The sequence below is a fragment of the Somniosus microcephalus genome, chromosome 19 (assembly GCF_052327205.1).
Source record: "Somniosus microcephalus isolate GS21.2 chromosome 19, FLI_Smic_1.0, whole genome shotgun sequence".
Taxonomy (NCBI): Eukaryota; Metazoa; Chordata; class Chondrichthyes; order Squaliformes; family Somniosidae; genus Somniosus; species Somniosus microcephalus.
The window spans coordinates 57,891,030-57,918,772 of record NC_141005.1 but is presented as its reverse complement, the minus strand read 5'-3'; the positions used below and the strand labels follow the sequence as shown (position 1 = coordinate 57,918,772).

The following is a 27,743-nucleotide window of genomic DNA, read 5'->3' as shown; positions in this document are numbered from 1 at the left end:
AGTATTTTTATGTGGAGAAACAAAACCAGATTATGTTCAAGTCTTGTTCTGTACTTACTATTGTTGGTATTGTTTCCATTGAAAATGCTAGATGAAGTAGTCCCATCTTTCTCTTTATCCTGGTTCTCAAAGTCCATATTCAGAGACCTGGGGTCAGGGGGAAAGAAATGAAAACTTCATAAGATCACACTGTTCAGACAAAGCTAAACTGTGGCCTAAAGCTACTTGATACAGTATCAGTTGTACTGGAAAGAGTAGGAGAGTAAAAAATTAAACTTCCATTTCCTAAAACAACTTTAAAGGATTACCCGCTGAAACACTGTCTGGGAGTTTCACAAGCATGACAAATGCTCCATCATTGGCATTCTGCAGACGACCGGATTGATGCAGAATGTTGTGGCAACTTTTAACTTATACAACTAGAGATTTTTCTACAGTTCTTGCAACTCCTGCAGTGCTGCTCTTGTACAGAATTCAAACCTTTTGTCACATCCCCTAACACTTGAGAAGCTGGATTCCAGGCAAACAGCAGGGCCACTCTCATTAAATGCATGGTCTGCATGGCTTTGGACTTTCGTGTTCCCAGCAATAGGGGAGTTTCTACAGCAGCTTGTCACAAAAGATTATTCTATTGTTTAGCAGCTACAGGCCCTTGCAAACATTTTTGTTTGAGGGTCCCCACTCCATTAGCAGTTTCAGCCATTCTTGGCACTGTCCCCAGTATAGATCAGTGAAGTGGAGTATTTGAAATAAACACTCGACACCAGGTCTGCGTTCGAAGATTCAAGCAGTCTTTATTCGCACCGGTGGGGAGACAACCTGCTATCTGTCTAGCCAGGCTTCTCTCTGCTGATACAAAGTTTGAAGCAGTCTTTTATACAAAAAATATAGGTGCATGATCCATCTTAGCAATTTGATTGGGTTTCGCCCCGTGTGCTCATTTACTGATTGGTTATATAAAATAAAGCAGAGCTTACATTAACATCGCCTACCAACATGTGGCATCAAGATACCGCCTTCATTACCGGAAAAGCATATGACCGTTATCACCACAAGCTGTTGCCGCAACTATGGCATTGTGCTCATGTCAGGTGGGGTTTCACCAACATTGTACATTCTTCCAAGACGACGACTCCTGACTCATTGCTCTGCTTATGTGCCCCTCTCGGCCTCTTGTGGTTCCGTGGTTCGACTAGTTGCAATTATCTCCAAGTTACACAGCTGGCCGCAATTAATCATTCTAACACTACTGCGAAATCAACATGTCATTCTTAGCATTATCTCAACTATCAGTTCAGCATCTTAAGAGAGCTTACTTCTGCGAAAGGCGTACTTCTGCAAAAAGACTTATTAGCTCATTTAGTTCCTGAGACCCATTCTTAACCCTTTAATCATAGTAGAGCTCTAAAGTCCCACTTCATCAGACACAACTAACAAGTTAAAGAACTGAATGCTTGTAACAGAAAAGTTTTGAGTCCTTATATACAGCAGGTGAGAGAAGACATTACGCTCAATCTCTTCTCAACCAAGTTACTGACTACCGAAGATATTTTGGCTCACATTAACTGTTGTACAATGTAAACCATGGATACATGCATTGCTATGGCCTGGGCTTTGCGGTCAGCGGCGACGGAACTGTGCTCACCGCCGACCTCTAAAAAAAAAAAAAAAAGCTGCCCACAAAGTTTTAGCGGGCGCGAGAGTGCAGACTTCCTTTTTTCTGATGTCACTTTCAATTTGGCGCTTTTTACAGGGGGTCTGTGACGTCCATCAATAGGGCAAGCAGCAGTCAGGCTGATCAGCCAATCAGACTGAATAATTCTCAGACAGCAAAGCAGGAAGTAAAAAGGGAATATAAACCACATTTAAGTCACTGTACAGAAAGCGAAATAAAGATTGGGACATACACATGGGATTAAAGGAGAAACTTAAATGTCAGAAAAAAAAGTTTAAAAGGGCGACTTGCATTTATATAGCGCCTTTCACCACCACCGTACATCCCAAAGTAATTTACAGCCAATTAAGTACTTTTTTCCCCAAAGTGTAGTTACTGTTGCAATGTAGGAAATGCGGCAGCCAATTTGCGCACAGCAAGCTTCCACAAACAGCAATGTGATAATGACCAGATAATCTGTTTTTTTTAGTGATGTTGATTGAGGGATAAATATTGGCCAGAACACTGGGGAGAACTCCCCTGCTCTAATTCGAAATAGTGCATGGGATCTTTTACGTCCACCCGAGAGGACAGACGGGGCCTCGGTTTAAGATCTCATCCAAAATAAATTTTTAAATGTTCTTCTGAGGGAATGAGACTCCACACTTGTAAAATTAGATTTTCAGGGCCAAAGTGGTTGCTCAGCAGTAATTACGACTTAGTACGCCATTAAAAACTCAGTTACTCCTGACTGAACAAAGCTTAACTTTTTCATTGGTCCTTGCAGTGAGGATAGTGGGTAAATAGTTGAAGTTCACAACAAATCAGTGATTTCTATGTTGATTCCATCTGCAAAGACTGCAACAGCACACCGTGAAGGAGCAGGGTATCACCGACAGCAACTTCCAGATTTCCACGTTTAACTGCACAGGTGCTAACGCCAGAAGTTGCTGTCAGTTTTACCCAGTAATAACGGCGAGCACCGACAGCCTCGTCGTTATTACTACTGCAAACTCCGGGCCTATGTGTTACAGGTTAAAGGCAATAAGCCAATAAGCAATCTAGCTGTCACAAGTAACAAAACAAAGGAAACCCTCTAACATGAGTACTTATACTCAATACAGTTAATAATCTACCTTTATTTTCCCAATCATAACCAATAATTCATATACTGTACTTTGATGTAAAATATGCACACAAAAAGCTACACTAAGGACCCAAATACCCTTTGTTCTGATAAAATATTTAGATATTGTCCCATTGTCCATGAACCGATTACCCATTGTAATGTAAAAATATGCTTGGGTACATTGATATAACCTTAAATACCACAGAAATAACAATAGCCCTTTAAAAAAAATATTTATTGGCTTGCCCCAAATTACATCCTCCATCCAAAATATAGCATTCACAGACTTTAGATACTAAGGGCATGATTTTCATTTTCCCTGCAGAGGCGGGAGAGTGGTTTGTGGGAAAATGATTTTCCGTAGATTGGGCTCGCTAAGCCCGCCCTGCGGGGTTCCTGGCCAATTAACAGGAAGCGAGTCTGATGATGTCATTTGATGATGTGTCATCAGCCGGTTTCCTTAAAGGAACCACTGCCACATTGATCTTGACATTTGTGCTGTCAGTGTTCTGCTGCAGTGAGGTGCTGCAAAACACTGACAAGCACTGCACAAAGGTGCATGTCTGCACCCAGGCTCACACGCGACTCCCTCCATATGCTTATGGAGGAAATCACAGCACGCAGGGAGGTTCTCTTCCCTTCCCATGGGCGGAAGAGACCTTCCCAGGAGACCAACACAGCCTGGTTGCACATTGCACAGGAGGGCATGAGCAGAGATGTGGTCAGGAGGACCAGGCTGCAGTGGCGCCAACCTTTCAATGATCTCAGCAGATCATGAAACGTTACTGCAAAGCCACTCAAACTCATCCTGCTGTGCCACTCATCACATCCCCATCACTCTGCCTTCCTTACCCTACTCCTACACATCCTTACTCACACCAACTTACCTTACACCTCCACCCATCCCTCTCTATCTACATTATCACTTCCTCATCTCACTAGCCACCCCTCACTCACCCTCATCCTACTACAAGCATACCAAGTAACAACACACAAGGGTAGGCACTTGAGAGGTTTAGCCAATGTTCATGTGAAGTTTCTGTTAATGTGCTGTCAAACATTGAAATCTATATTTTCGACACTTCACCTTATTAGACAGATCTGTGCGCACCTTGAAAAGTGTCTTAGGGAGTTCCAGTGAATTTTGAGACATAACTCCCAACTGCTTCCCCCGCTATTGTGAGGAGTGTGAAAGGAATGGCTTGGACATTATAGGGATGCTTTAGGGTGCTGATGTGGGATGGTGTCAACCTGGCGCATCATGTGGCAGCCTGGGTGTACAGCGTCAAGTGAAGTAAATCTGGCCATGGTGATGACATTGCTGGCCTCCCGGGCAGCAATGTTATCAGGTGCTGATGCCCAGTGTCCTGTGCAGCATCAGGTGATGGCGGAGAAGGTTGGTGTTGTTGGTGTTGTTGATGTGCCTGGTGATGTTGATGTTGGGGCTGATCATGGAAGGATTCAAAGGACCAAGGTGTGATAGTTTCAAGGGCACCAATTTTGCTGGAATAGATGGCAGCTGCAGTTGAGATGACAAAAGTGATCTGTCAATGGTGAGAGAGGTTGTTCCAATGAGGTGTCATTGGGTATAGAGTTGGCTCTAAACAGTTGTGAGCTAAAGAAATCTCTCGATATGTCTTACAAATGCAGTAACCAACAGTTTCTGAATCTGAAGCTGAACAACTGCAACATGGTATCCTTTACACCACTTCTGCCGCTGTCGGGTTATCCGATAAATCAAAGCAGATTCAACTCACGCCAGGGTGAGCTGGCTTGTTCCCCGAGCAGCGGGTAACCCGTGGGAGCACGTAAAATTACAAGGTAGGCTCAATATAGCATTAAATTGGCTGTTAACAAGCCATTTAATGATCTAAATCGTCTCCCCCGCCGCTTGGTGTCGGGTCAGTTCTGCGCAGACAAACCCAACACCTGGGAGACTCACGTGGAGGCGGGTTAACAGCGGGTTTCCTACCCACTGTCAATCTTTACTATTTTGACATCGGACCCGCCTCCAAACCCACACTGAGCACCGGCAAAATTTAGCACTAAATGACCCTTTTTTGATGAAAGGTTACAAATAATGTTTAAAAAATCTGAGTGAGGAACATTTTTAAGAAATTTCTTCAGCCACTGGCCTCTGCCTGCCCAACAATCTTTTTCATTCTCCACGGGCCAAGATTTCTCACTCTTCTGTCTGCAATCTGTCTCACTCTCTTTCCTGGTCTCATCTCTTCTATAGGGAGACTTTATATCTGCATGTAACTCCAGCTAAGCACATCAGATGTCTTTCACAGCCAGCCCACTTGTGCTACAGTAGGTGTGCTCAGAATGAGTTTTTTAAAAATAACTTAATTTATTCAAATTGTTATTTTCAACATGTCACTGATAAAGATGATTATGCAGTTTACTGAAACATACACCAGAGTACCAGACCTGCATAACACAAATACTCTTCAGATTTATGTGTTGTGCCCCATCATCTTGTCGTTTGTACTTAAGAAAACCACCAAATCCCATCAAAAAGCCTTTATCTGTAGTACTGAGCTAATCTTGGAGTTTATTACCGTATGTCAACAATTCTGGTTTGAGACAATCTCAGTTCTGTGCAAGAAAGCACAAAGCTAATTGAGAAGTTACAAGCTACATGGCCTTATTCAAAAAGAACTATATAGCATTGTGTGGAAAGACAAATACTTCATAGTGTCCTCATTCTTTGAATGGAGGAATCCTCCGCACTGCACAGGAGTGGGCCGATACTCTTAGGGAAAATTGCAAAAGACAGTCTCCTTTAAGACATTCTGACTTCAGTGATGTTAGGATATTACCCATCTGTTGTTTCCCATTCCTGTGTTCGATAAAATGCATAGAAAAGTTAGGTGGGTGTGCTTGCTCGCGCTCTCTCTCTATACCGCCAGTATTCTGAAGTGCGTTTGCAATTTACACGATGGGTTAAGAAAGAAAAGAAGAAAGTCTTGCATTTATATAGCGCTTTTCATGACCACCAGACTTCTCAAAGCGCTTTACAGCCAATGAAGTACTTTTTGAAGTGGAGTCACTGTTGTAATGTGGGAAACGCGGCAGCCAATTTGCACACAGCAAGGTCCCACAAACAACAATGTGATAATGACCAGATAATCTGTTTTTGTTAACTGAGCCACAGGGATGTGTTCTCTCTATATATACCAGCTATCGTATACCTGGGCTATCTAGAAGCAGGTTACATTCACAGCACTGCCCCAACCCAGGTTACCCAGACCCACCAGGAAACACCTACAAATTCTCCCCTCCCTTCTTGGATGATACAACCTGCACATATTACCCTAGGCCAGGCTCCCCCAGTGGCCTAGGCCAGCACTGCAGCATCCTGGCAGTGTGGGGAGCCGCACAGGGAGGTCAGGTGCCTGGGGACAAGCCCATAAGCTTTCACTGCAGTTTAAAATGAACCCGAATAACCCAGCACTAAATGGCTGCCAAACAGGCGACAGCAACGGCGCATCCTCGCACTCCCATCCCTGCTTACTTCCTACTCCAGCCCGAGTCCAGGGCCAACCCCAGGTCCCGCAGCCTCCCAGCCACCAGAGCAGGTGGGCCTTGACGGGAATCAGTCCTGTTTATAGGGAAAGTACAGCAGTCAATTTTGCATATTGCAAAATCCCACAAACAGCAAATGAGATTAATCACCAGCTTCTTAGTGATGTTGGCTGAGAAAGGAATGTTGGTCAGGACACAATTAGAATTCCTCACTCTTTGGATAGTGCCACCGTATCTTTTACCTTCGCACGAACAGGTACACTGGACCTCTGTTTAACATCTCATCTAAAAGATAACACTTCCAATAATGCAGCACTCCTTCAGTGCTGAACTGAAATGTCAGCCGAGATTATGTGCTCAAATCCTAGAGTGGGACTTGAACCCACAACTTTCTGATTCAGTGGCAAGAATGCTAAAGGAGCCAAACGTATCACAGGTCGCCAATACCTTGCATGTGAAGGTTTTGCAGATACAGTACTCTCAATCAAAACATGCTTCAAATTTACTCAAGAGCAAGAGGTGCATAACATGGGACTACTCCTTTCCCATCAGTAAATCAATAGCAATAGACAATGCAATCTGCAGCCCATTCAGCTAATGTGTTTTTGGAGAAGGCTTTACCATAACACCGGTTATTAAAACTGGACAGAACTCCCAAAAGGACTACATGGAGCACTCGTGAGCATCGATGTAATGAAAATAACAAACTCAGTTGAGAAGTACCTCCTGCTGCCATCTTTAACAGTAACCTTTGATGGCATCAGAGAAACTGTCAAATTAAACAGGGTTGCTCAACAACCGGTGGCTAAAACTTGCTGTGCTGCAAGATGGAAACAAGCACCATTTGCAAAATGGTTTTCCAAAAATCTTAGCTCACAAGAACAGAGATACCCAGAGGTAGGTTATTTCAGCCAAGAAATAAACGTGAAGTCATATGGAGAAAATCGGAATATCATTCAACTTTCAAACCCCTTTCATAGACCAGGCAAGAATCCAAAAGCAAACCAGACCGGTGAATTGTGGAAAATTTCAACTCTTCCCCACGTGAACTCTTAAACAGCTCATTTTAAACATAGGAACGCAGGTATTGGAAATACTCCAGAACGGAGAGACATTGCAATGCCAAGGAGTTGGTATGTTTAGAGGAATAACTGAGCAACTTTTTACATTCAATGCCATACACCACCTGTGGAATACCTTCCAAATGCAAATAAATAAACCACTACCAATCAAAGCAGTCCCACTGTAGTCCCTATCCTCTCAACAGCCGTGCTGTCAAGTACAAGTTCAACCAATGTGGATGAAAGATATGACCAGAAGGTTATAAAAAGAGAACCCTTCTGAGAGAAATCAAAAACAAAACACAGCATTCAAGCCCAGAATGGGGTTATCAGAATTAATGTCACCTCTGCTGCTAGAATCCCTCCAAGAACTCTAGGGATCAGAGAAAACTGGAACAGAAAAATTAATTTCCCGGAGGAGAGGTGCCCAGCCCTCAGACTGACACGAGTATAGTTCATAATCTTCAAAAGGAAATAAGGGCAGATTTGAGCATCACTGACTGCAGAAGCCAAAGACCAAGTCACCCAATTATCACCTCATCTACAGATAGTACAAGGAGATATAATCGGACAAATCCAATCCAGCCAATTACCGCCCCATCAGTCTACACTGAATCATCAGCAAAGTGATGGGACGGTGTTGTCAACAGTGCTATCAAGTGGTACTTACTCACCAATAACCTGCTCACTGATGCTCAGTTTGGGTTCCACCAGGACCACTCGGCTCCAGGCCTCATTATAGCCTTGGTCCAAACATGGACAAAAGAGCTGAATTTCAGAGGTGAGGTGAGAGTGACTGCCCTCGACATCAAGGCAGCATTTGACCGAGTGTGGCATCAAGGAGCCCTAGTAAAACTGAAGTCAATGGGAATTGGGGGGGAAAACTCTCCACTGGCTGGAGTCATACCTAGCACAAAGGAAGATGGTTGTGGTGGTTGGAGGTCAATCATCACAGCCCCAGGACATCGCTGCAGGAGTTCCTCAGGGCAGTGTCCTAGGCCCAGCCATCTTCAGCTGCTTCATCAATGACCTTCCCTCCTTCATAAGGTCAGAAGTGGGGATGTTCGCTGATGACTGCACAGTGTTCAGCACCATTCACAACTCCTCAGATAATGAAGCAGTCCATGCCCGCATGTAGCAAGACCTGGACAACATTCAGGTTTGGGCTGATAAGTGGCAAGTAACATTCGTCCCACACAAGTTCCAGGCAATGACTATCTCCAACAAGCGAGTCTAACCACCTCCCCCTAACATACAATGGCATTACCATTGCCAAATCCCCCACCATCAATATCCTGGGGGGTTCCCACTGACCAGAAACTTAACTGGAGCAGCCACATAAATACTGTGGCAACAAGAGCAGGTCAGAGGCTAGGTATTCTGCAGTGAGTGTCTCACCTCCTGACTCCCCAAAGCCTTTCCACCATCTACAAAGCACAAGTCAGGAGTGTGATGGAATACTCTCCACTTGCCTGGATGAGTGCAGCTCAAGCAACACTCAAGAAGCTCGACACCATCCAGGACAAAGCAGCCCACTTGATTGGCACCCCATCCACCACCTTAAATATTCACTCCCTCCACCTCCAGCGTACTGTGGCTGCAATATGTACCATCTACAAGATGCACTGCAGCAACTCGCCAAGGCTTCTTCGGCAGCACCTCCCAAACCCGTGACCTCTTCCACCTAGAAGGGCAAGAGCAGTGTGCGCATGGGAGCACCACCACCTCCAAGTTTCCCTCCAAGTCACACACCATCCTGACTTGGAAGTATATCGCCGATCCTTCATCGTCGCTGGGTCAAATTCCTGGAGCTCCCTCCCTAACAGCACTGTGGGAGTCCCTTCACCACACGGACTGCAGCGGTTCAAGGCGGCGGCTCACTACCACCTTCTCAAGGGCAACTAGGGATGGGCAATAAATGCTGGCCTTGCCAGTGGCACCCACATTCCATGAACGAATAAAAAAATAGGCAGAAAATAATTGGACTGGTTCTCACACCAAAGGGGAAAATTCAAATCTGATCAAAGAGATATTATGTGGTTTTAACTGGGATTAAACTAGGTGTTAAATGAAGAGGGCTTTAACAGATTGCAATACTTAGTAACTAAATTTAGATTAATTAAGGTTTATTATATATTATCTAAGGTTTATGTCTGCTCTCAGAATGCTCTTCTATTGTGTCACCACGACACTACAAAATGATCCTAATTGCTCTACCTCAGTGAATTAAACTTTGGATAGGTCACTAAAGCATGAATTAAAGAACCATGTAACCTGCATGTATAGACAATGGCCCAGAATTTCCTGGAAAGTTTTGCCTAAAGTTCTCCTTGGCAAGATTGGCCCAGAAACTGATGAAAATTTTGACCTCATTTCTGCGCAAGTCTGGTCCAGGAAATTTGGGGCCAATGAGCACATCTGAAGGGAAGGAATAAAAATTGGAAGGAGACAACTTATCTAACTGCCACACCACCACATAGTGGCAGAAGTGAGAGCAATGCTGTGGAAGACAGCAATACCATCCAGTTCTCTTAGTCAAAGAACACTGGTTAAGTGGATGTGCCATAGTTTGGAGAGGAAGAATATAAAAGTGGGGTGACAGACACAAGCAGTCAAAACTGAGACTCTTCAGGTCTCAATACATGCATTAAATTGCTATATAAAACTATTAAAATCACTCGACTTTCAAATAGTTGAGTAGTAGTTTCATAATCATATTTGTGAAGGGCTAAGGCTCACAGTGCAGGACACAAGGCCGAAAAGAATGATAGAGACGAGATGATTCAAAAAACAGATTGGGCAAAGCCAAACATGTCTGTTAATTCCTGAAGGTAATGAGAAAAGACTGAGGAAGGCAAGGAACTCGACAGTTTAGAGGTCTTGCAAAATAATGAATTAAGAGTATGACAATTGGCTGAATTTCATTTCTAACTGTGCATGGATGATTGGGGAGGGTGAATTCATCTCAATTAATCATGCTCTCTCTCCTCAGAGTTCACTAGCCTTCTATCCTCCCTTAATCTCTCCCTCCATGTAAACTCCCCAACCCATATTCACAGCCACCCCCTCGCCCTTACCATCTCTCGTGGCCTCGCTACTCCCATCGTGTCAATCGCAGATAAGGCCACTTCTGTCCACTTCCTCGTATCGCTCTCCACACACATCCCCCTTCCACCACACCCCCCCCCCCCAACACATTTTTACTTTTTTTTTCTTCCCCCACCCCCCCCCCCACTTCCTCTTTTTTTTACATGGCAGCTGTCTCTCATTCTGCCAGTACATTTCACACCTAATCGGAGCTGTCTTTTGTCTCTTTACTAGTCCTATCACCATCTCGTCTCGTTTTGAATACCTCTTAATGTCTATTCACTTCTTTTGTTCCCTCCCCAGCCCTCCTTTCGATCTATTTCATTTCCTTTCCAGTTTTGAAAAAGGGTTTCGACCCGAAACGTCGACTCTAACTTCTCTCCATGGACGTTGCCTGGCCTGCTGAGTTTTTCCAGCATTATCTGTTGTTATTCCCAACCCCACTTCCTTCTGTGTCCGCCCCTGGGAAAAACTCTCCCCCAACTGCACTTATGAAATCTCAACTATCCAGCCTTTGGCCCTCCATTCACCATGACATTTCTGCAGTTACGGATCTGCCCAACCACACCCTCACCACCACCTTGGATGCCCAAGTCCCTATTTAAACAATTACTCTCTCTCACCCTGGCTGTTCCCCCTGGTACGGGCCTCATCTTCGCTCCCTTAAGTCCAAGGAACGCAGACTTGAACAGATATGACGGACAACTGGTTTAGCCATTCACTGCCAGATCTGGCTGGACCACATAAAGCATTATCGGGTCCTGCTCTCATCTGCCAAAATTGCTCACTGCATTCCAGAATGATCCTGGACTGCAAAGAAAAACCCTGTCTTCTATTCTCCACTGCTAACCGCCTTCTGAAACCCTGCTCCCGTTTCCTCCACCCTCACCTCCGACAATTGTGAGGAGCTCATGGACTTCTTTGTCTCTAAGATTGAAACCAGCTGTTCAGCTGCCTCTGCCCTTAGCCCACCGGGCCAAACTTCTCCTAAGGTTCCCCCTGGCCCTAGTCCTGAACTCACATCTTTCTCCAGTTTGTCTCTGATCTCCCCTCATGACCTCCAAGTTCATCTTGTCCATGAGACTCGCTTCCTGCTCCCTTGACCCTATTCCCACCAAACTGCTGACCACCCAACTTCCTTTTCTGGCTCCCATGTTAGCTGACACTGTTAACGGTTCTCTCTCTTCAGGTACTGTCCCCTGCTCCTTCAAATCTGTCGTCATCACCCCTCTCCTCAAAAAAACCACCCCTCTCCTCAAAAAAAAAACAACCCACGATCCCTCCGTCCTTGCAAACTACCGCCCCATCTCCAACCTCCATTTCCTCTCCAAAGTCCTTGAACATGTTGCCGCCTCCCAAATCCGTGCCCATCTTTCCCGCAACTCCATGTTTGAATTCCCTCCAATCAGGTTTCCGCCCTTGCCTCAGTACCAAAACAGCTCTCAAAGTCACAAATGACATCCTTTGTGACTGTGACAAAGGTAAACTATCCCTCCTTGTCCTTCTTGACTTGTCTGTAGCCTTTGACACGGTTGACCACACCATCCTTCTCCAACGCCTCTCCACTGTCGTCTAGCTGGGTGGGACTGCACTCGCCTGGTTCCATTCTTATCTATCTAAACGTAGCCAGAGAATCACCTGCAACGGCTTCTCTTCCCGCTTCTGCATCGTTACCTCTGGTGTCCCCCAAGGATCTATCCTTGGCCCCCTCTTACTTCTCATCACCATGTGGCCCCTTGGCGACATCATCCAAAAACAGAGCGCCAGGTTCCACATGTACGCTGACGACAGCCAGCTCTACCTCACCACCACTTCTCTCGACCCCTCCACGGACTCTAAATTGTCAGACTGCTTGTCCATCAGCCAGTTCTGGATGAGGAGAAATTTTCACCAATTAAATACTGGGAAGACTGAAGCTATTGTTTTCGGTCACCACCACAAAATCAGTTTCCTAGCAGCTGATTCCATCCCTCTCCCCAACATCTGTCTAAGGCTGAACCACACTGTCCGCAACTTTGGTGTCATATTTGACCATGAAATGAGCTCCCGCCCACATATCCGCAGCATAACTAGGACCGCCTATCTCCACCTCCGTAACATCGACCGTTTCTGCCCTAGCCTCAGCTCATCCGCTGCGGAAACCCTCATTCATGCCTTTGTTACCTCTAGACTTGACTATTCCAACACACTCCTGGCTGGCCTCCCACATTCCACCCTACGTATACTTGGTGATCCAAAACTCGGCTGCCCGTATCCTAACTCGCAGCAAGTCCCGTTCACCTATCATCCCTGTGCTCGCTGACCTACATTGGCTCCCGGTTAAGCAATGCCTCAATTTCAAAATTCTCATCCTCATTTTCAAATCCCTCCATGGCCTCTCCCCCCCCCCCCCATCTCTGTAATCTCCTTCAGCCCGCACCCCCCCCACCCCCACCCCAAGATATCTGCACTTCTCTAATTCTGGCCTCTTGAGCATCCCTGATTGTAATCGCTCAACCATTGGTGGCTGTGCCTTCTGTTGCCTAGGCCCTAAGCTCTGGAATTCCCTGCCTAAACCTCTCCGTCTCTCTACCTCTCTTTCCTTTTTAAGACGTTCCTCAAAACCTACCTCTTTGACCAAGTTTTTGGTCACCTGCCCTAATTTATCCTTATGTGGCTTGGTGTCAAATTCTGTGCGTTATAATACTCGTGAAGCGCCTTGGGACATTTTACTATGTTAACGATGCTATATAAATACAAGTTGTTGTTGTTACATTTAACACATTTTGAACTTTATTCATGATAAACTATTGTACCCATTTATAGGCCCTTCTATATTGGTGTCAGTGCGATGCATGTGCGCCTCAGATTACCAAGGTTTGTGCTTCGCTGCACTGGCTGCAAGCCAAATGTAAAACTCACTAAAACCAGTGGCCTGGAAGACCTGCATCTGGCAAGTCGGTGCATATTCTGGTCTGCCAGTCCTAGCAGTTTTACAGTCAGCCTAAAACCTGTGCTTCGGAAACCAGGCAGCACTAGAACTACATAAAAGCAATTTTAAAAAGGGCCTTGTGAAGATGATCAGAGTGGTGATCTCCCAGTATTTAGACTTCAGTTACCTACAGAGACTCAAAATAGGATCGCCTTGCCCATCAGTGCAAATCTCTTTCATTTACCACTTAATTATTGTCCCTCAAGCCATAAATGATGTTAATCATTTGGTAGCAGCTCCTGTACACTCGATCCTTTCAGTAGCTAAACCCCACAAACAGTAAGGAATTCCAGTCCCGTGAACTGGCTGTATCCCAGGAGGGCACCTGTAACCCAAAATCATACTTCATAGAATGGTTACAGCACGGAAGGAGGCCATTCGGCCCGTCGAGCCCATGCCAGCTCTCTGCAAGAGCACTTCAGCTAGTCTCACTCCCCCACCCGCCCTTTCCGCGAAGCCCTGCAAATTTATTTCCTTCCGATACTTATCCAACTCCCTTTTGCCATGATTAAATCTGTCCCCACCACCCTTTCAGGCAGTGCATTCCAGATCTTAACCACTCGCTGCGTAAAAAGGTTTTGTCTTACGTTGCCTTTGGTTCTTTTGCCAATCACCTTAAATCTGTGTCCGTGTCCTCTGGTTCTCGACCCTTCTGCCAATGGAACAGTTTCCCTTTGTCTACTCTGTCCAGACCCCTCATGATTTTGAACACCTCCATCAAACCTCTTCTCAATCTTCTTTGCTCCAAGGAGAACAACCCCAGTTTCTCCAGTCTATCAACGTAACTGAAGTCTCTCAATCCTGGAATCATTCTCTTAAATCTTTTCTGCACCCTTCACATCCTTCCTAAAGTGTGGCACCCAGAATTGGACACAATACTCCAGTTGGAGCCGAACCAGTGTTTTATACATGTTCATCATAATTTCCACACTTTTGTACTCTATGGCCCAGAAATTCGGGTCGGGGGCTTCCCGCGGGTGCAAGCCCCCGATCTGCACTTACCTTGCGCGCCGGCCGTTGAGCTGTAGGGCCCCGTGGAATTCCGATCCAGGGCCTGGTCCAGCTGCCAGCGCGCAGTGCTTGCGTATCCCAGGGGTGCAGTTAGTTCGATGCGTCCCCTGGGATCACGTGGGCCATGGGCAGCGAATGCTCCATTCATAAGTTTTGACAGGAAGTGCTGTCAAGACTTATAAATACTATGGCCCCAAAATTGCACTAAACCTTCAAATACATTTTTTTTTTAAAATCACATTTTTTAAATAAACTATAAATTACATTAAATAACTATTTTAAACAATGATTTAAATTTTTGAAAAAAATAATTTTATAGTCTAACGGAGCTAAAAATAAACTTACCTTGCTTTAAAGTATTTAAAAATAATAAACCTGTGGAAAAAATGTTTTAATTTTAATTACTTCACCACTTACCTTTTAAAAAGCAGGCCTTACGCCTGCTTTTTATATTTCTAAATCCTGCAGGCTTACCCTCGCGTGAAAACCTGTAAAAAAAAACTAAGTTTGATGCGCACGCGCATCCTCCCCCACGCACGTGTTCGACCTCTGAACCCCTGCTTTCAGAGGAACGGAAGTGCCGGTTTCCCGCGCATGCGCAGTGCATGCAGAAAACCGGCACTTCCATCGGGCTTACGGGTGAGTACCCCGTGCGTACTCACCCGTGGAGACCCAAATTTCTGGGCCTATACCTCTATTTATGAAGCCCAGGATCCAGTAAGCCTTTTTAACCGCTTTCTCAACCTGCCCTGCCACCTTCAATGATTTGTGCACACATACCCCCAGGTCTCTCTGCTGATGCACCCCCTTCAGGATTGTACCATTTAATTTAGATGTCCTCTCCTCATTCTTTCTACCAAAATGTATCACTTCAAACTTTTCTGCGTTAAATTTCATCAGCCACGTGTCCGCCCATTTCACCAGCCTGTCTATGTCTTCCTGAAGCCTTAGCTCTCGTCCTCGCTGTTCACTATACTTCCAAGTTTTGTGTTACCTGCAAGTTTTGAAATTGTGCCCTGTACAACCATGAATCAGCAAACATCATGCCAACAGGTACCAAAGATCGATCATCAGCAGCACATTAGGTACACTGGACGAGAGACTCTATCAGGAACGAATCTAATTGATATTTATCAGAATCTAGTTGGAGGAATAGTGCACTGCTGGTAGAACGGCCGGGACCGATGTCCTATCCGTGGCTAAGTAAAGTAATTAAGGATAGTATCCGACTAAAAACAAGGGCATATAAGGTAGCCAAATCTAGTGGGAGGATAGAAGATTGGGAAGTCTTTAAAAGACAGCAAAAAATAACTAAAAGATTGATTAAGAAAGGGAAGATAGATGATGAAAGTAAATTAGCAAAAAATATAAAAACAGATAGCAAGAGTTTCTATAGTTATATAAAAAGTAAAAGGGTGGCTAAAGTAAATGTTGGTCCCTTAGAGGATGAGACCGGGGAATTAATGGTGGGAAATATGGAGATGGCAAAAACGCTGAACAAATATTTTGTATCAGTCTTTACGGTAGAGGATACTAAGAATATCCCAACACGGGACAAACAGGGGGCTCTGGGGGGGCGGGGGGGGGGGGCTAAATACGATTAAAATCACTAAGGAAGTGGTACTTGGTAAAATAATGGGACTCAAGGCGGATAAATCCCCTGGACCTGATGGCTTACATCCTAGGGTCTTGAGGGAAGTGGCGGTAGGGATTGTGGATGCATTGGTAATAATTTTCCAAAACTCCCTGGACTCAGCAAAGGTCCCGGCAGATTGGAAAACTGTTAATGTAACACCCTTATTTAAAAAGGGCAGTAGGCAGAAGGCTGGAAACTATAGACCTGTTAGCCTAACATCTGTGGTTGGTAAAATTTTGGAGTCCATTATTAAGGAGACAGTAACAGGACATTTGGATAATCATAATTTAATAGGACAAAGTCAGCATGGTTTTATGAAGGAGAAGTCATGTTTGACAAATTTGCTCGAGTTCTTTGAGGAAGTAACATACAGGGTGGATAAAGGGGAACCAGTGGACGTAGTGTATTTAGACTTCCAAAAGGCATTTGACAAGGTGCCACACAAAAGATTATTGCTCAAGATAAAAAATCACAGGATTGGGGGTAATATTCTGGCATGGGTGGAGGATTGGCTATCTAACAGAAAGCAGAGAGTTGGGATAAATGGTTCATTCTCAGACTGGCAATCAGTAACTAGTGGTGTTCCGCAGGGGTCAGTGCTGGGTCCCCAACTCTTTACAATCTATATTAACGATTTGGAGGAGGGGACCGAGTGTAACATATCAAAGTTTGCAGATGATACAAAGATGGGAGGGAAAGTAGTGAGTGAGGAGGGCATAAAAAACCTGCAAGGGGACATAGACAGGCTAAGTAAGTGGGCAGAGATTTGGCAGATGGAATACAATACTGGAAAGTGTGAGGTTATGCACTTTGGCAGGAAAAATCATAGAGCAAATTATTATCTTAATGGCAAGAAACTGGAAAGTACTGTAGTACAAAGGGATCTGGGGGTCCTGGTGCACGAAACTCAAAAAGTTAGTATGCAGGTGCAGCAAGTGATCAAGAAGGCCAATGGAATGTTGGCTTTTATTGCTAGGGGGATAGAATATAAAAACAGGGAGGTATTGTTGCAGTTGTACAAGGTATTGGTGAGACCACACCTGGAATACTGCATACAGTTTTGGTGTCCATACTTAAGAAAAGACATACTTGCTCTCGAGTCAGTACAAAGAAAGTTCACTTGGTTAATCCCGGGGATGAGGGGGTGGACATACGAGGAGAGGTTGAGTAGATTGGGACTCTACTCATTGGAGTTCAGAAGAATGAGAGGCGATCTTACTGAAACATAAGATTGCGAAGGGGCTTGATCGGGTGGATGCGGTGAGTATGTTCCCAATGATGGGTGAAACTATAACTAGGGGGCATAATCTTAGAATAAGGGGCTGCTCTTTCAAAACTGAGATGAGGAAAAACTTCTTCACTCAGAGGGTAGTAGGTCTGTGGAATTTGCTGCCCCAGAAAGCTGTGGAAGCTACATCATTAAATAAATTTAAAACAGAAATAGAGAGTTTCCTAGAAGTAAAGGGAATTGGGGGTTACGGGGAGCGGGCAGGAAATTGGACATGAGTCTAGGTTCGGAATGGTCATGGCCCTGTGGGTAGTGGAGCAGGCCCAGGGGCCGGGTAGCCTGGTTCTGCTCCTACTTCTTGTGTTCTAATTCTGTGTTAGATTTCAGGAGATGGTTCTATTCCTGTTCCTGGCTGGGGTGGAGATCACCTTTTACAGAAGGTAAGTACTGTGAAAATATAGGGACAGAGTGATCTCCTGGACGAGTTTCGATTGCCTAGATGGGTCGGAGAGGAATTTCCCAGATTTTTTCTCCCAAATTGGCCATTGGGTTATCATCTGGTTTTTCGCCTCTCCCAGGAGATCACATGGGTTCGGGAGGGATGTAGAGTGATAGTAGATTTGAGGTTAGGATCAGATCAGCCATGATTTTATTGAATGGTGGAGCAGGCTCGAGGGGCCGATTGGCCTGCCCCTGCTCCTATTTCTTATGTTCTTATGTCCTAGGGGGAGTGTTTGCTAGTGCTCTGGGGGAGGGTTTAAACTAAAATGGCAGGGAGTTGGGAACCTGAGCAGGGAGACAGAGGAAAGGGAAACAATGATAAAAGCAAAAGATAGGAAGGAGAAAAACAAAACTGGCAGTCAGAGAAATCAACGGTTTAAATCAAACATGGCCACAATAAATAATAATTCTAATAGGTCTAAGAGCGTTAAAAAAACAAGCCTGAAGGCTTTGTGTCTTAATGCGAGAAGCATTCGTAATGAGGTGGATGAATTAGCTGCACAAATAGAGGTAAACAAGTATGATTTGATTGGGATTATGGAAACATGGCTCCAGGGTGGCCAAGGCTGGGAACTCAACATCCAGGGGTATTCAATATTCAGGAAAGATAAGCAAAAAGGAAAGGGAGCTGGGGTAGCATTGCTGGTTAAAGAATGGATTAACACAATTGTAAGGAAGGATATTAGCTCTGATGATGTGGAATCTGTATGAGTAGAACTGAGAAATACCAAAGGGCAGAAAACGTTAGTGGGAGTGGTATATAGACCGCCAAACAGTAATGCTGAGGTTGGGGATGGCATTAAACGAGAAATTAGAGAAGCGTGCAATAAGGGCACAGCAGTCATCATGGGTAACTTTAATCAACATATAGATTGGGCTAACCAAATTACTAACAATACTGTGCAGGAGGAATTCCTGGAGTGTTTACGGGATGGTTTCCTGGACCAATATGTCGAGGAACCAACCAGAGATCAGGCCATCTTAGACTGGGTATTGTGTAATGAGAAAGGATTAATTAGCAATCTTGTTGTACGAGGCCCCTTGGGTCGGAGCGATCATAATATGATAGAATTCTTCATTAAGATGGAGAATGAAGTAGTTGACTCCGAGACTAGGATCCTGAATTTAAATAAAGGAAACTACGATGGTATGAGGCGCGAGTTGGGTAGGATTGATTGGGGAAAGTCACTCAAAGGATTGACGGTGGATAGGCAATGGCAAACATTCAAAGACCGCATGGATGAACTACAGAATTTGTTCATCCCAGTTTGGCATAAAAATAAAACAAAAAAGGTGACTCAACCGTGGCTAACAAGGGAAATTAAGGATAGCATAAGATCCAAGGAGAGGGCATATAAATTGGCCAGAAAAAGCAGTAAACCTGAGGATTGGGAGCAGTTTAGGATTCAACAAAGGAGGACAAAGGGATTAATTAAGATGGGGAAAATAGAATATGAGAGTAAGCTTGCAGGAAACATAAAAACTGACTAAGAGCTTTTATAGATATGTGAAGAGAAAAAGATTGGTGAAGTCAAGTGTAGGTCCCTTGCAGTCAGAATTAGGGGCATTTATAATGGGGAACAAAGAAATGGCAGACCAATTAAATACATATTTTGGTTCTGTCTTCACAAAGGAGGAGACAAATAACCTCCCAGAGATGTCGGGGAACATAGGGTCTGATGAAAGGGAGGAACTGAAAGAAATCAGTACTGTATTTGTAGGGAAATGGTGTTAGGGAAATTGATGGGATTGAAGGACGATAAATCCCCAGGGCCTGATAATCTACATCCTAGGGTACTTAAGGAAGTGGCCCTAGAAATAGTAGATGCATTGCTGATCATCTTCCAACATTCGATGGAATCTGGAACAGTACCCATGGATTGGAGGGTAGCTAATGTTACCCCACTATTCAAAAATGGTGGTAGAGAGAAAACGGGGAATTACAGACCAGTAAGCCTGACATCGGCAGTGGGGAAAATGCTAGAGTCCATTATAAAAGATGTAACAGCAGAGCACTTGGAAAACAGTGACAGGATTGGACAAAGTCAACATGGATTTACAAAAGGAAAATCGTGCTTGACTAATCTACTGGAATTTTTTTGAGGATGTAACTGGTAAAATAGATAAGGGAGAACCAGTGGATGTGGTGTATTTGGACTTTGAAAAGGCTTTCGATAAGGTCCCGCATAAGAGATTAGCATGTAAAGTTAAGGCACATGGGATCGGGGGCAAGGTATTCACTTGGATAGAAAACTGGTTGGCAGACAGAAAGCAAAGAGTTGGAATAAACAGGTCTTTTTCCGAGTGGCAGGCAGTTACTAGTGGGGTACCGCAGGGATCGGTCCTTGGACCCCAGCTATTCACAATATATATTAATGATCTAGACAAGGGAACAAGATGTAATATCTCCAAATTTGCAGACGACACAAAGCTGGGTGGGCATGTGTGCTGTGAGGAGGATGCCGAGAAACTCCAGGATGATTTGGACAGGTTGGGTGATTGGGCAGAAGCATGGCAGATGCAATATAACGTGGATAAATGCGAGGTTATCCACTTTGGTGTCAAAAACAGGAAGGCAGATTATTATCTGAATGGCAATAGATTGGGAGAAGGGGAAGTGCAACGAGACCTGAGTGTCCTTGTGCACCAGTCGCTGAAGATAAGCATGCAGGTGCAGCAGGCGGTTGAGAAGGCAAATGGTATGTTGGCCTTTGTAGCGAGATGGTTTGAATACAGGAACAAGGATGTCTTGCTGCAGTTGTACAGGGCCTTGGTGAGACCACATCTTGAGTATTGTGTGCAGTTTTTGTCGCCTTATCTGAGGAAGGATGTTCTTGCCATGGAAGGAGTTCAGCGAAGATTCACCAGGCTGATACCTGGGATGGCAGGAATGACGTATGAGGAGAGATTGGGTCGATTGGGCTTATACTCGCTGGAGATTAGACGAATGAGGGGGGATCTCATTGAAACTTATAAAATTCTGACAGGATTGGACAGACTAGATGCAGGAAGGATGTTCCCGATGATCGGGGAGTCCAGAAACAGGGGTCACAGTCTAAGGATAAGAGGTAAGCCATTTAGGACAGAAATGAGGAATTTCTTCACCCAGAGAGTGGTGAACCTGTGGAATTCTCTACCACAGAAGGCAGTAGAGGCCAATACATCTATATATATAAATCGGTACATCTGTCTGTCTGTCATTCTGTCAGTCATCGCGTGTGCGTCTGTCGGGTATGCGCTCGAAAGTTACAGGGCGTACCTACGCGCGCGTTACCTCCAAAGAAAGCTTACGCTTCCGAGACGGTTTTAAGCGTATTTACGTTTCGGCCGGGCTAAAATCGCGCCCGCGGTATCCCAAAAACCTTAACATTCCGCTCATTAGCATCTCATTATCCGCTCATTAGCGACAGAGTGACCTCGAGCTCGACCAATCGTACGCCGGGTTGCTGGCGTGTGCCGCCGGGCCAATCGGTGCGTGTGTGGCCGGGCCTTATCCTTCTGAACCGAGGTGAGTCGCCGCCATCTTGATTCCAAACTTTTCCTTTCTTTTTCCTGCTTTCTGCGTCTTAAAAAAAAACGTTGCTTTTAAAACACATATTGTTTTAAAAAAAAATGATTTAGAAAGTAATTAACTTATCTAATCTCATTAATTTTCCTACCTTTCCCCGTTTTTCCAGGTAGGCCTCAAAGCCTCGGCTTCTCCTTCGCACCCACGCCCGAGCTAGGCACCTCCCGGCCCCACTCGAAGGCTGGAGGGCCGAGCCTCAGCCCAGCGCCGCTAGGGTGCGCGCGCAGCAGGAGCTGAGACGCGGCGTCTCTCTCTGGCTCGGCCGGGGGGCGGGGCTTGCTGAGCGTCAAGCGTTACCCTGGCAACCGGGCCCGCCGGCCGTCTCGCACAGCCGCAATCGGCGGTCTTCACCTCGGGGGGGGGGGGGGGGGGGGGCGCGACCCTCGGGGGGGGGGGGGGGCGCGCGCAACCCTCGGGGGGGGGGGCGCGCGCAACCCTCGGGGGGGGGCCCGCCCTCCCTTTCCCGCCCTCCCTTCCCCCCCCCCGCCATCCCTCCCCCCCCTCCCTCTCCGCCCTCCCCTCTCTCTCTACCCCGCAGTCGCTCTCTCTCTCTTCCCCCCCAGTCGCGCTCTCTCTCTCTCTCTCGCTCTTCCAACAACAACATGCCCTCGAAAAAGCCTCGGCACCGCCGGGCACTTCAGCTAGTTAAATATATTCAAGAAGGAGTTGGATATATTTCTTAAGGCTAAAAGGATCAAGGGGTATGGGGAGAAAGCAGGGACCGGGTACTGAATTTGGATGATCAGCCATGATCTCATTGAATGGCGGAGCAGGCTCGAAGGGCTGAATGGCCTGCTCCTATCTTCTATGTTTCTATGTTAACTCCATTGTCCAACACCTCACAAATAGCAGAAGTTTGCAGCAGATCAGGTGGGTTTGAAGAGAGGAGGATTGCTTACAAGGAGATCTCTGTCCCAAAGAGGATTTTAAAATACAACAAAGGCAGAGCAGAAGCAATGTTTAAAACAAATCACAGGGAAGAATGGTGACTAACAGGGAAACAACCAAAGGGAACAAAAAGATTGAAGTAAATTCATAAGGGTTGCACCCGACGGTTAACTACAAGGGGATAAATGGGAGAGACAGAAATAAAGAGGCACATCTGTAAATCAAAAGCAAAAAAGGGGCAAACGAAATAAGGGGTAAATGGGAACAGAAGTAAGATGAAAGGCATGAGAGATGTGTTTGCTGTGGGATATTTACAGAAGAAAAAAGGCACAATGGTCTAAAATGTGCATCAGCCTTGGCTCAATGGTGGCACTCTGGCCGCTGAGCTAGGTTGTGGTCAAGCCCCACTTCAGGCTGGCACTTCAGTGCAGTACTGAGGGAGTGCCCTCTGAAATGGCCTAGCAAGCCACACATGCTACAAAGTAGTATACTCACCATGGGGGTACCTTCACCACACAGACTGCAGCGGTTCAAGGTGGTGACTCACCTGCTCAAGGGCAATTACCACGGTGACAGCACTTCAAATATACTTATTTGGCTGTGAAACACTTTAGGTGAAAGGTGCTATATAAATGCAAGCCTTTTCTTAAAAGATGCAAAAATTTCCTACTGATTCAGGTATGACTTTAGAGAGGAAGGTAGAGAAACCTACAAGGACAGGTATAAATGAGGTGATTATTTAAGGCAAATCGACAGTATAGACTCGATAAGTGAAAGTCATCGTATCATAAGATTTAGATTAGCAATGGAGGGGAGGAAGGAACAATCTAGAGTGGAACTTCTAAACTGGAATAGGGCTAACTTCAATGGGATGCGAAAGGATCTAGCCAGGGTAAAATGGAAACAAAGACTGACAGGAAAAACTGAAACGGAACAATGGATGATCTTTATGGAAGAGATTTTCCAAGTACAGGTTAGGTACATTCCAACAAGAGGGAAGGGTAAGGGAACCAAAGCAAGAGCTCCTTGGATGACGAGGGAGATTGAGAAGATGATGAAGCAAAAAAAAGAGGGCGTATGATGAATGTCACGTGAATTCTTAAAGGGAGAACCAGACCAAATACAATAACTTGAGAGGGGAAGTGAAGATGAAAATAAGATTGGCAAAGAGAGAATAAAAGGGAACCCAAAAATCTTCTACCGGCATGTAAACAGTAAGAGGTGGTGTGGGGCCTATTTGGGACAAAGGTGGTGATATATGCATAGCGGCACAGGGCAAGGCTAGAATACTCAATGAGTACTTTGTATCGGTGTTTACTAAGGAGGTGGATGCTGATAAAATATCGGTAGACGTGGAAAAGGTAGAAGCAATGGAAGGGGTGAAAATTGATAGACAGGATGTAATAGAAAGGCTGGGTATGCTTAGAGTGGATAAGTCACCTGGTCCAGATGGCTTGCATCCCAGGTTGCTAAGGGAATTGGGGGAGGAGATAGCAGAAGGGCTTGCCATAATTTTCCAATCTTCCCTAGATGCGGGGGAGGTGCCTGAGGATTGGAAAGTGGCAAATGTGACACCATTGTTCAAGAAAGGGTGCAAGGACAAATCCAGTAACTACAGGCTGGTCAGTTTAACATCAGTGGTGGATAAAGTTTCAGAAATAATCAAGGAAAAAAATTAACAGGCACTTGGAGAGGTTTAAGCTAATTAAGGAGAGCCAACATGGATTTGTAAAAGGCAGATCGTGTTTGACTAATCGAATTGAATTTTTTGATGAAGTAACGGGGAGGATTGATGAAAGGAATGCAATGGGTGTTGTCTACATGGATTTTAGGAAAGCTTTTGACATATAAGGCTGGTTAACAAAATTGAGGCTCGTGGAAAAGGTGGGTCAGTGGCAGCTCGGATAAGGAATTGGCTTAAGGACAGAAAACAGCAAGTTGTGGTAAATGGCTGTTTTTCTGACTGGAGGATGGTAGACAGTGGTGTTCCACAAGCGTCAGTGATGGGGCCACTGCTTTTATAAATGACCTGGATATTGGAATACAGAGTAGAATTTCTAAACTTGCCGATAACATCAAACTTGGGGGTGTGGCAAACAGTGAGGATGATACCAATCGACTGCAACAGGACACAGAAAGGCTAGCAGAATGGGCAGACAAGTGGCAGATGGAATTTAATACAGAAGTGTGAGGTGTTGCATTTTTGCAGTCGGAACAGGGAGAGGCAATATACACTTAATGGCACAGTTTTAAAGAGTGTGCAGGGACAGAGGGACCTGGGAGTTAATGTGCATAGGTCCCTGAAGGTGGCAGGACATATTGAGAGAGAGTGGTTAGCAAAGCATATGGGATCTTGGGCTTCATAAATAGAGGTATTGAGTACAAAAGTAGAGACGTTATGCTGAACTTTTATGAAACGCTGGTTAGGCCACAACTGGCGTATTGCGTCCAGTTCTGGTCACCTTAGGAAGGATGTGAAGGCACTGGAGAGGGTGCAGTGGAGATTTACCAGAATGGTTCCAGGGATGGGGATCTTAGCTGGAAGGACAGGTTGGAGAAGCTGTATTTGTTTTCATTAGAGCAAAGGAGGTTAAGGGGAGATTTGATAGAGGTGTACAAGATTATGACGGGTTTGGATAGGCTAGACGGGGAAAGGCTGTTCCCACTAGTTGATGGTACAAGGACTAGGGGACACAGAGTTAAGGTTTTGGGCAAGAGATACAGGGGGGGGATGTGAGGAAAAACTTTTTTACGCAGCGAGTGGTGAGGACCTGGAACTCGTTGCCAACGGAAGTGGAGACACTCAATGTTTTCAAGGGGAGACTGGATAGACACTTGAGGGAAATAAACTTGCAGGGCTACGGGGATAGAGTGGGGGAATGGGACTGACTGGATTGCTCTACAGAGAGCCGGCACGGACTTGATGGGCCGAATGGCCTCCTCCTGTGACACTAAGCTATAACTACATTTTGAGAATGAATCATTAGGAACCAAATATAGAGACTAACATAATCAGGGACAGGATCAGCATGTTTCAGAGCTGAAGGAAGCCAAGGAAATGGGGATAGTGAATGGACGAAGGTTGGTAAAACTAGTACGAAAGCCTTCAAAGCTACACATGGGATATTATCAAATAGGTAGCAGGCACTAACCATAAATGATGAAGGAAACAAAATCACAGAAGAGATTGTAGCTAGAATAACAGGTAGGACACCTTGGGCGAAGAAGCAGTTTACAAGTCAACAGGAGATTGTAGTCACAGGGGACTCAGTCATGTGTGCCATAAAGGCAATACAGGTAAGACTATCCTTTATCCGAAAACCTCGGGACCAGCCGTGTTTCTGTTTTCGGAAAATTTCGGATGGTATTTTATAAGACTGGGAAATTTGTCGGGGGTGGGTCGGCGGGGGGTCGGGTCGTCGGGGTCGGCGGGGGTGTCGTCGGCGGGGGTCGGGGTCGTGCGCACGACTTACGCTGACCCTCTGCTCAGCGTAAGTCGTGCGCCACTCTGGTCATGTCGTGCGCATGACTTACGCTGAACGAAAAAACCTTCGGTTTTTAGAGGGTTTCGGTTTTCGGAAGTTCGGATAAAAGGTAGTCTACCTGTACCTATAAGATGGCGAGTTGCCTACCTGCAGCTAGAGGAAAGGTTAGCTGGGACCCTGAAGAAAAACAGGAAGGGATGCAGTGGTGACGGCCCATAAAGAGGTAAATGACATAGGGAGAAATAATACAAGTGCCTTAAAGAGGTACATACACAAGGATTGCTTCTAAATGCAAAGATAGGGGATGTAAAGTAATGTTCTCTAGGATATTTGTTTTCTAGGATATTCCTGGTGTTTGGGAAAGGAAGGAAGCTCATTAAAAAAACTGAGGATATTTGATCCATTAATCTCACTTCCATTTCATGTAAAATAATTTAATCAATCATCAGAAATAAACTTAACAATAATAATTCAACTTTATTGTCATTGCACAAGTACATGAACAACGAAATGTGATCTGCAAGCTCCCATGACTGGGAGAAGCAAAGCCGCTGCGTCGGTGCGCGCCGCCATTCCATTTCCACCATTCCTCCTGTCCGACAATCTTCAGCCCACCGCCCGGGCCTGCTCACCAGCCGCTCCTCCCGTGGCTCCTTCCGTGACCTTCTGCACCTGGTCTTCCCTGATGGTCACCCCTCCAGGTACTAACCAGGCCTGGCTCTGCTTAGCTTCCAAGCCTTGCCAGTGACCCTGTCCCTAGTCCCAGGAACTTGGAGCATATGTATAATAATTTACTAAACAGCAGTCAACTGGGATTCAGAAGATGATCACACCTGACTTGATCTCCATGATTTCTTTAAGGAGGTAACGTCCCGAGTGGAAACCCCTACGATAGTACTTAATTTCCAAAAGATATTTGACTAGAAGAATGTGCTTTCCAACTAAAGACAGATACTGCACTACACAGAAAAACTCTTTCCCTGCCAAACAATAACATTAGAGACCAGATGGAGCACCATGCACACACACACACACCAGCGATCAACATATTTTTTAATTTCTGTAAGTTTGGTTATTTATCAGTCATATAAAATATCATTCATTTAACATCTGCACCAAATCAGGCTTAAATTTCTGACGAAAGGTCATTGACCTGAAACGTTAACTATTTCTCTCTCCACAGAAGCTGCCTGACCTGCTGAATATTTCCAGCATTTTCTGTTTTTATTTGTGATTTCCAACACCCGCAGTATTTTGCTTTTGTATTAAAACTCAGCTTACCGCTGGAAGAATTGTGAGAATCCTTTAAATATGCAGGGAGTAACTCCCTTGACTGCTTAGTAGGTAAGTGCACCAAGTAGTGCGATAATGAACGCAGCCCACTAAAGTCTCGCTGCTCCCCAATCGAATCTCCTTCAGCCCTACAACTCCCCCACCCCCCCCCGAAATCTCTCTTCCTCAGACGTTGGCCTTTTGTGCATCCCTCCCTTTGTTCCATCATTGGTGGCTGTACCTTCAACCACCTAGGCCCCATGCTCTGAAATTCTCTCCCTAAACTCTCTTCACATCTCTCTACTCCATTAACACGCTCCTTAAAACCCAGCTCTCTGATCAAACTTTGAGTCGCCTTCATTGGCTTAGCGTCCATTTTTTTCTTGTTGCACCTCTGTGAAGCGCCTTGGTATTTTTTTGCATATTAAAAGTGCTACATAAATGTGAGTTGTTGCCGATCCCTTAAACTATATACCTCTGTAGGCACTGGATTGTGGCGTGTGGAGGATGCCTACTGTTCAAAGAATGAGGACCTACCAGTTGATAATTTATCTTCAGTTCACATCCTCCAGCCACCACAGCAGTAATACAAACATTGCCAGCTTTCAGGACCAATCTGCTGAAGGGTCGTGAATCTTTGGAATTCTCTTTTTTCAGTTAAATCTGGATAGTAATGTTTAGTGAACAAGTGAAGACTGCTCAATAACCTTGCATATTCTAT

At 45.2% G+C, this 27,743-nt stretch overlaps 1 protein-coding gene across 2 annotated transcripts in view; it reads right to left on the bottom strand.

Annotated features, from left to right (window-relative positions):
• Positions 1-27,743, bottom strand: part of sppl3 (signal peptide peptidase 3) — a 271,477-nt gene that overhangs the window by 95,579 nt on the left and 148,155 nt on the right. For both annotated transcript variants that reach the window (XM_085961834.1, XM_085961835.1), the window contains exon 3: positions 59-147. In XM_085961834.1, the coding sequence (XP_085817960.1) occupies positions 59-137 (79 nt within the window). In that variant the 5' untranslated portion in view covers positions 138-147. The remainder of the gene's footprint in view (positions 1-58; positions 148-27,743) is intronic.